Raw genomic sequence first — 9,395 nt, 5'->3', positions numbered from 1 at the left:
TGGAAAAATCGTTGGCATAGGAGTATTACATCTGGTGGGGTCGCTTTTGAAGGTGCTTACTTTTTATTCTCATTCGCAACGCTTCGCATTAACACCGCTACCAGCCTTCTCCGCTCCACTCCACCTTCCACCTCCAACTTATTTTCGCAAAATTTTCCACACTTTTTCACATTAACTGCGACACTTTCGCACGCCGGCACGTTCTTTTATTATCTTTCATTTACTTAATTTTAATTAATTTTCGTCGATGTAATGACAAACCACGGGAAAAGAATAAATCAAGTGAAAAAGAAAGCAAACAGAGAAATTCAAAAGGAGAAACACAAAACAAGCAGATTAAATGAAGATCACAAGCAGGAAAGGATAAAGCGAAATTCAGTGGCAACTAAATTAAAAGTAAACATGCGACTGAAGGCAACAAACGGCAGCCGTCACCCGCTCAAGCGCCTGTAAATATGCTCGCATTTAGTGCGCTAATGCGGCAATAAGCCTGCTCAGGCGCCATAGAGCCACAATAAACATTTGTTTTTGCATTTTTGCTGCATCCATTATTATACCTTTTGCTGGTGTTGTTGTTGTTGTCTTTATAAGGTTGCATTTAGCTGGCTTAAATGCTTGCAAGACGGTTGCTGGCGTCGCCGCCAAATTAGTGGCGGTGGTGTGCGTGCGGCTGCGTCAAGTCTCAAGTTTTGCTTTAGCCGGCAAAACTTTAATCTGCAACAAGCAATTGCAACACTGGTGGGGGTGTGTTGTAAGTGACAGCGCTCACTAACGCTTGGCGCGTAGCGTTTGCAAGTGGTAAGCATTATAATGCGCACTTAATTGGTTGTTGTTTCGACGCCGCTGGCAAATAAGTCTAAATACTTGCTGCTGCCACATCAAAAGCTTACTTCTGCTTGTTGCTTGCATTGTTGCAACATTCTTACGGCGCGCCTTATTCATCGTTTCATTCCATATGCTTTTTAACTATGCATTTGTTGTTGTTGTTGTTGCTAATATCTTTCTCGCAATACTAAACAGCAATAAAGTTTAGTTGGCCTTTGGAAACTACAAAGTCGTGCTTGCTTTAGCTCATCTTGTAAATTGCCTCGCCACGCTTATGCTCCCTCTTTTGCTTGCACACTTCCACCCTCGCTTCTAACCCTTCCCGTACTCACTTACAGCTAGTTGGATGACCAAATCGTAGCTTTCTTCGTATAATTAAAAGTTTGACCCATTTGAGTTCAAGCAAATTTGCGGTTTGTATTCGAAGTTTCCCTGGCAATGTTAATTGCTTCCCTTTGTTACAGTTATTGCTATTGTGGTTTTCGAAAATTGTTGGATTTTCCCTAGTTTGTGGTCGGAGAGAGAAAATCTAATTAGTTTTTCAGAAGTCGCATTTCTCTAATCGAAACGCCTAATATTATAGTAAAAAGAAAAAAGTAAAATTTTTGTTTGGAAAATTCCAATTTATTGATTATTAGCTCGCTATTGCTAGTGCAGCTCGAGCAGAGTGCAAATTTATCTCGCAATATATATTCTCTTCTTTCTAAATTTCATGAAAGCAAATTTTATTGCTCCGCTAAAAGTAAAACAAAACCTGAAAATTTTGTTATGTGAATTTTTCACAAAAATTTTGAGATTAAGGCGGTATTTTGGTCTAGAAGCATGAATTTCAGGTAATTTTTAAAGTGTCGTAAAAAAAAAAGCAATCAGTATTTTTAATATCCATTTTTGTATTAGCTATTTGTTAATTTTAGAAGAGTACAGAAAAAAATTAAAAACTAGAAAAAGTGAAAAATTTCAAAAATTATGAGCTGACGAAGTGGGGGTCTCTAAAAATTTCCAAATGACCATACCCATGATTTCAACCCTCCTAGTTATCTGAAACCAAAAAAAAAGATTATTAATCTAGAATAATGTCGCAATGGCCGGAACTACGGAAAAGTGGGAAAAAGTTTTTTTCACAAAATGGCGACTGCCTGAAAAAAAAAGTTTTTTTGGATCACTTTTTCTGATTATTTCGAATTTTTTAAAAATAATAAAAATACAAATTTGGGGATGGGGCTAGTTCCAACCATAGACAAGCCTATAAAGAAAACCCTATAAAAACTTCAAGTAAATCAATCCAGTAGAACCTGAGAAATCGTGAGTATCGTTCCGAGAAAGTCAGTTTTGAAAAAAACGCGTTTAAAGTTTCGCGTAATGTCTTTTGTTCGATTAGTTCCGGCCGAACCAGTTTGGATGCCGGGTCAGAAAAATGCCTACCTCCGAAAATAATTTGAATTTTAAAAAATCGTCTTGTACACATATTTTTGAATAGTTAAACTTTGAAAATATAAAACAAATTTCGATTTTTTTAAATTTCTAGACCAGACCAGGGAGTATCCCTTAAGTAAAAATGGAATTCACCATATCATCGATAAACAGTGGTCCTTGATGAAGTAGAGAATTTAATTAAGTTCATCGATGTAAAAAATGTTCACTTTAATTCCCTTTTTTGACCGAGTTGAATATTTTAAGTTACTTTAAACAACACAAATAACCATTTCAACGACTGCCAAGTGACTGATTTTTTACGGAAAACCAAAAATAATATTGAATATTCAGAGTTTCCCTCAGCAATAAGACCTATTCCTCACGGACAAGGCTTAACAGCAAATTGGGAAGAATATTTGAGTTATAATGCTGAAGGAAAACTCTGAAATGTAGAAAGACGGATGCTACCTATTACTCTGAAAACACCGAAAAGACGGACCTAATTTAATCGAACAAGCTGAGTTAAAGGACGAGTAAAAGTAAAAGACCTTTACTTCTCTAAGGATATGCTGAGCTGTTGCGTTTAAGACTATAACTGGAATTTACTGGCTTAAGGAACGAAAGTAACCATTTTTTAAAAAGTTCTACACTTTAGCAATGATACTCCAGTTGTCTCATTGCGGTATTGTTAGAATCAAATCAGAATTGTTCTTTTCCAGAAATTTGCCATCTAACTTGAAAAATGCAACATTTTCTGACCGTCTTAAAACCTAAGACCGGAAGTTTCTCAACAGATGTTTATTTATCGTTTTTATAGTATTGCAACATGTTACTACGGAGTATAATAGTTGTTTTCACCTAACAGTTGTTTGTACTTATGGACAGATATAAGTACAAGGGTGTTGCCTGGCACCCAACACGCGTTCATATTGCAGATGGACGTAATCGAACCACTGCCACGCCCACACAAATCCATTAATCGAAAAAATATAAAGTATACTAAATATAGGTATGATAAACTATCTAATTTTCGATTCCGTTGGAACATATAAGGTCTAGAATAAATCCATTTTAGAATAAACCGATTTAGATTATATATCAACAGGGTTTTCCATAACTTGTTGTCATATTGGAGATAATTTCATTATGTCAATCTCTTATCTTTTCTCTATCCTATTGACAAAAAACTGGGACAGTTGATTTTCGCAAACTTCTCTTAACTCAAATTTTCACAAACAACATCATCAGCGCCATAAACAGAAGCTGTTAGTAATCGCTTGATGACGGGTCCAAGCTATTAGGTGGATGCATAAAAATTACCCGGTCGAGCTCGCAAAGCTTCTGGCGGTAACTATAGTGGTCTGGCAGTGTCGTGTTGAAACATAATTCTTCTCTCATTGGCCAAAGAAGGCTGCTTCGGAGCGATTGGTTTCTTAACACAGTGTTATTGTTGACAGTAAGGGACAAAGAGAAGAGTTTGACAGCAGTTCCTAATAACATACAAAGAACGTTCCAAAGTAAACAGGTCTTTTTGAATCTAGCGCCCCCTGGTGGCGCCATCTATATGCCGATGGATGCGTTTGAATCTGCTATCTTTATCGATTATCCAGAATTGCATGACATTTCATGGATTGGAAGTGAAGTTATTGCGTTTTAAGTGTCAGTATGTTTGTGTTATCGGTGCGAAAATGAGCTTCGAACAAAGAGCCAACATTAAATTTTGTTTTAAAATTGGTAAAACTTTTACCGAAACATTTCAATTGATGAAACAAGTTTATGGCAATTATTGCCTATCCCGTAGCAGAGTGCACGGGTGGTTTCAACGTTTTCAAAGTGGTCGTGAGGACATAAATGACGATCAACATATGGGCCAATCAAAATACGTGATCACCGAAAATTCAATCGAAACTGTACGTGAATTCATGGAAATGGAATTGAACATCTATAAAACATCGATTTATCGCATTTTGACAGAACATTTGGGCTTACGAAAGTTGTGTGCACGGTTTGTTCCGCACAAATTGACTGACGACCAAAAACTGCTCAGAAGCCAACATTCGAAGGACATCATTAAAGAGGTCAAAAAGGACAAAAACCTCCTTTACAATATTGTGACTGGTGATAAATCATGGTGTTTCCAATATGATCCCGAAACGAAACGCCAGAGTGCTGAATGGAAGGCACCGGACGAGCCGAAACCAAAAAATCGCGCATAGAGAAGTCAAAAGTGAAGACAATGCTGATTTGATTTTATGATTCCAAGGGTATGGTCCCCAAAGAATTTGTCGCACTAGGCCAAAACGTGAATGCGGTATTCTACCTTGAAGTTTTGAAGCGTTTAGTGCGCCGTATTCGACGTGTTCGGCCCGAATATGGCGAAGATGACAGTTGGCGTTTGTAGCACGAAAATGCGCCGTCTCATCGATCGACGCTTGTGACCGATTATTTGACCAAAAATCACATTTTAACCACCTGATATGCCGCCGTGCGACTTCTTCCTTTTCGGAAAAATGCATTTGCTCATGAAAGGAAAGCGTTATGCAGACGTAAAAGCCATTCAAAAGGCTTGCACCGGCATACTGGCGGCCATACTGGCCAACGTGCTAAAACACTCGTTTGACATGCTTTTGGACCGTGTAAAAGGCCGTATTGAAAAAACCGAAAAAACCATTTGTTCTGTTTTAAAGTCCTGTTTACTTTGGAATGCACCTTGTAGATGATTTCCTGCCAAATACTACCATGACTGTCAAACTTTGCTTGGCCACTGTTTGCGCCGCCTCACCGCGTATCAACCGAAATCGTTTTGATGTAGTCGTGAGTGACCCAATTTCCTCACCAGTCACTATTCGCATCAGAAGAGAATCGATTTTGTTGTGATTTAGCAGTGATTTGCTGATGGAAATCCGGTTCATGAGATTTTTTGCCTTGTCGCACATCGAGTTTGTTTTGTATTCAACCTTATTTAAATGGTTCGTAATAGTTTTTTGTGCAGTGCTTTGCTATTGGGCCTTCCAAAGCGTGGTGGAATTTGACATCAAATTTCAAGAAATAGAAACAGCGAAACGAAATTTGCACACTTTTCAATTTGGAAAAAAATTTTAAACCACTTAGTGCGTAGAAAATAATGAAATATTATTGATTGGCGAACTGTTAAAAACTGTTCTCCCTCCGCAGTTTATTTCTATCTGCAGGTTAACATTATCCGATATGTGTATTTATGTTTATTTTGGTCCATATGTGCCCTTAGCCATTGTGAGCGAGTGAAAGAAGTTGATAGTAGTTATAATTTTTTTAATTTTAGAATTCGCTATTGTCTACTCCAGACTCGAGCCGTTACTACGTGCTGTGTGCCATTTAGTTGCGTTTTTGTTCTTTTGGTTCTAATATATTTGTATCTGCTGAGCCACTAACTCTCAGCCATTTGGCGCACAAATAAATAACAAAAAAAAAAGCAGCGTAAACCTGTTCGACTCAAAATCGGAATTCTACTTGGGAGATAGTAAAATTAGGTTAATCTAACGGAAAAATATGTATGCTTAATGCGTTTCTTATTCATATTAGCTGCCGATATTAGCATATCTTACGTTGTATATTTATGTTATAAATCACTATTCAAAAATTAATATGGCCAATTAAGCGACGTACTTTATCATAAAATCTCTCTATCAAGCGTGTTCTACACACTTCTTTGTGTTTATTTAAATGTTGTTAGTGTAATTTTTAAGTTGTTTTTAAATTGACAGCCATATGGTATATGGATTATTATATTAGTATATTGTTGTATTATCGCCTCCTAAAATGCAAAATAACGAAACATCAGGGTGAGACGAGGGTAAAACGATATAATATAAACTAATCATATTGAAGCAAAATTTGAGTTTTGGTTATAAAATGGTTATAAAATTTTGGTTATAAAATGGTTATAAAATACTTGTAAAATGGTTATACATATATTGGTTATATCTGACAGCGGAAGCTGAAAATTTAATGTCACATATATGTAATATGATGATGTAGTGAGTCGCATGCAAAAACAATCAATTTCGATTTTTCGAGATACATTGTTGTTCATTTTAGGTGACGACATGTAACTTCTGATGACTTAGCAATTTCTATATTATTTGCATATTTCATTTAAGCTTGGCCAAAGTTGTTATAATGCTGTTCTTGTAGTTATGGGAAACATATCAAGTCAGTTTAAGTATTGCTGACCAATTTATAATGCTTTGCCGTCTATAAATCCGTTCGTTAAGGTTCGTTGGATACTCTTTCAACTCAAATTTTCTGATCAAAATATTTCTTCTTTAATTACATTATTTAAATTAATATATATTTTACTCTGGTTTGCACGATAGGATATCGTTTTAGATTTAAGAGTAACCGATCATTTTATACTCTCTCATCGTTAAGTGATATCCACGATTTTCGTATATGTTCAAACATAAATATACACTATTATTAGAATAAGATTGACAAAATTGATGCACCAATAGTCAAACGGAAGTTTGAACATGTTTATATGAGTTGTAACGGATGATCAAAGCGGCCTACTGAGCGAACTATTCGCAAGACCATCACCCATCTTGAGACCTAGCATTCATTGTTCGATAACATTTGACCGACCGCCCAGCGTGCAGTGAAGAAAATATAGCAGCCATAGCTGAGGGTGTACGCTAATACCGTGGAGAGTCGATTCGGCGCTGTTCGCAACAACTCGGATTGACGTATGGAATGACTTGGCGCATTTTACGTCGATATCTTATATTGAAAACGTTCAAAAAATAGCTACTACAAGAAAATAGACCGCTCGACTTTACCAACCGTTATCGCTTCACTTTATGGGCTCTTGAAAAGTTCCAAGAAGATCCAACGATTTCGAGATTCAAGAGTTGCCATTTTATCCAGAAAAAATAACGGTTTGGTAAGGTTTGTGGACCGGTGGAATCATTTATTCAAAAATGATGCAGATGAGAATACAAGCGTCAATGGTGACCGTTATCCCGCCGTGATAACCGACTATTAGATACTATTTGATTGAAGCTCGTGATCTCGGGGACATTTGGTTTCAACAAGACGGCGCTACTTCCCACACATCGTATCAATCAATGGATTTATTAAGAGAACACTTCAGTATTATCTGATTTTCTATGTATTCATGTTTTGAAACGGTCGTTAGACTTTTTCCTGTTGGGAAAGTCTAAAGTCTATGCGGACAATCCTGCATCGGATTCAGGCCATGGAATGTTCACGCGTGTCATTCGCCAGTTACCTGTCGAAATGCACGAACTAGCCATCGAAAATTGACCTCAACGGATGGGCCATCTGAGTCGTAACTGCGGCCAACTTTTGAAAGAGATAATCTTTAAGAAATAAATGTCAAAGGATGTTCTTTCGAATGATAATAAACATTCCCCATTAAATATGAATTTTCTGTGTTTTTTCTTTAGAAAAGTAGGGAACCTTTCAGAATACTTCCTGAAAGGCGAAAACAGTGTTGCGACGGATGAAGAAGAACCTACCGTGACAATCTTGTCGTCCTGTCACTCGACTGTGACAGGGTGATAACAGATCTAAGGCGGCTTAAGAATAACAATGCACTAGGAGTCGATTCATTACCGGCTGGTAAGGCCAAGCCGAGAAGCCAATGCATGGCCACCTGTCTGCACTTGCAATGCAAAACTGACGTGACCTCGCAAATTATAAGGGAAACTGGCGAAGTTTTGTGTTCTCGGCACAGATTGACCCACGGTTGTAGTGCCAAAGGAGAAGAAGAAGACTTAATTTTTTTTTAAGTCGGATGCACAAACAGTGGAACGGAATACATACAGCTATTTGAGCCAGAATATCCCTGTTCATTGACCACATTTCAAAAATAGTTTCAGTAAAAATAAGTTTTTCTATCCATTAAAATAAGTAGTAGTCACCCGTTTTCGTATAAATATGATTAAGAAATTTTATTAAACTTATAATTGAGGACGTTCAACTCTTTCACCATTACGTCGTTTGTTCGCCTGACGTCTGCGCACGATCACTCTGCGCTGCGGTTTGCGTTGTCCTCCACGTCGTCGCCTGCGACGATCTTTTGAGTTGTTATGATTTCGTCGTCTCCGCTTTTGTGCCGACGGACGTCTGCGCCTTTGTGCTGATGGATGTCTACGTCGCTTTTGCCGACGTCGGCGTTGCTGAGTACGACGTCGTGAGGGATTACGACGGCGTTGCTGTGTACGACGTCGTGAGGGATTACGTCGGCGTACACGATTTGTTTGCTGATTTCGCGCAATGGAAATGGCGTTTGCTGTGTTATGCTCAACATTCCGACCAATTGAACTCACAGGTGACGAATAGTAATCATAATCCTGTGTTCTCCGTGTAGGAGTAGAGCTATCAGTGTAGGAACCGTCATCCGTTGATAAAGCTTCTTCTTCTGGAGAGTCTGTGTAAATTATTTCGCTCTCTTCAGTCGGTTCTTCTGTATATACGGGCTCAGACCCGCAATTGGAGTTGCTTGTTTGTCCTTTTGATCCGGATAATTGGTTAATGAAATCAGGTGTTACAACGCGACCCAATGCGCCTTCGAAGACCTCATTGTACTCAGAAGCTGTAATTATTATGAATAACGGGTGATTATTTTTTAAGAAAAAAGAGAATTATTCACAAAAAAGCAATAACATTCGTCAGGCAAACTTTTCGTCCCGTAAATATGCAGCTGTCAAACACACACGAACATGAAATGAGGTTGTATCAAGCCAAGAAAGCTTCATTGTGTCGATTCGCTTTGCGCGCGCAGTTTATATGCACCAGTCCGGTTCAAATTTGATCTTGAGTGTATAAAATTTCACTAACCAACAATTTCCAGCCACACAGCGGCTATCAGCAGCAATGCTGGCACTAAATGTAACTTTGCGAACTTCATCTAATGTTCGAGATGCCGTTATTTATCTCGATCATTTAAAAAACTAGAATGAACTGTCTTCGCTCCCTGTTGCCTGACGGTTATATATGCGCTTTCGCAAAAATTTGCAAAAAAAAAAATGCAAAAAAAAAGTTGGCACACACTTTACTAATTATAATTTCTCTATAGCGAAGAAACAGTAAATCAACGTATTAGAAGTATATACATACGCACATACAAATATTTTACTCCAGCTCTTAATGTA

General features: G+C 37.8%; 1 protein-coding gene across 1 annotated transcript; it reads right to left on the bottom strand.

Annotated features, from left to right (window-relative positions):
• Positions 1 to 8,201: 8,201 nt before the first annotated feature.
• Positions 8,202 to 9,151, bottom strand: LOC126759294 (uncharacterized). Its single transcript, XM_050474031.1, has 2 exons — positions 9,082 to 9,151; positions 8,202 to 8,836 (listed from the first exon to the last, which is right to left on the bottom strand). The coding sequence occupies exons 1-2, from the start codon at positions 9,149 to 9,151 to the stop codon at positions 8,202 to 8,204; spliced, it is 705 nt and encodes a 234-aa protein (XP_050329988.1).
• Between the last annotated feature and the right edge of the window lie 244 nt (positions 9,152 to 9,395).

This window comes from Bactrocera neohumeralis, chromosome 5, assembly GCF_024586455.1.
Source record: "Bactrocera neohumeralis isolate Rockhampton chromosome 5, APGP_CSIRO_Bneo_wtdbg2-racon-allhic-juicebox.fasta_v2, whole genome shotgun sequence".
In the NCBI taxonomy this organism is placed as follows: Eukaryota; Metazoa; Arthropoda; class Insecta; order Diptera; family Tephritidae; genus Bactrocera; species Bactrocera neohumeralis.
The sequence above is the reverse complement of the archived record's forward strand: the minus strand, read 5'-3'. Positions and strand labels throughout refer to the sequence as shown.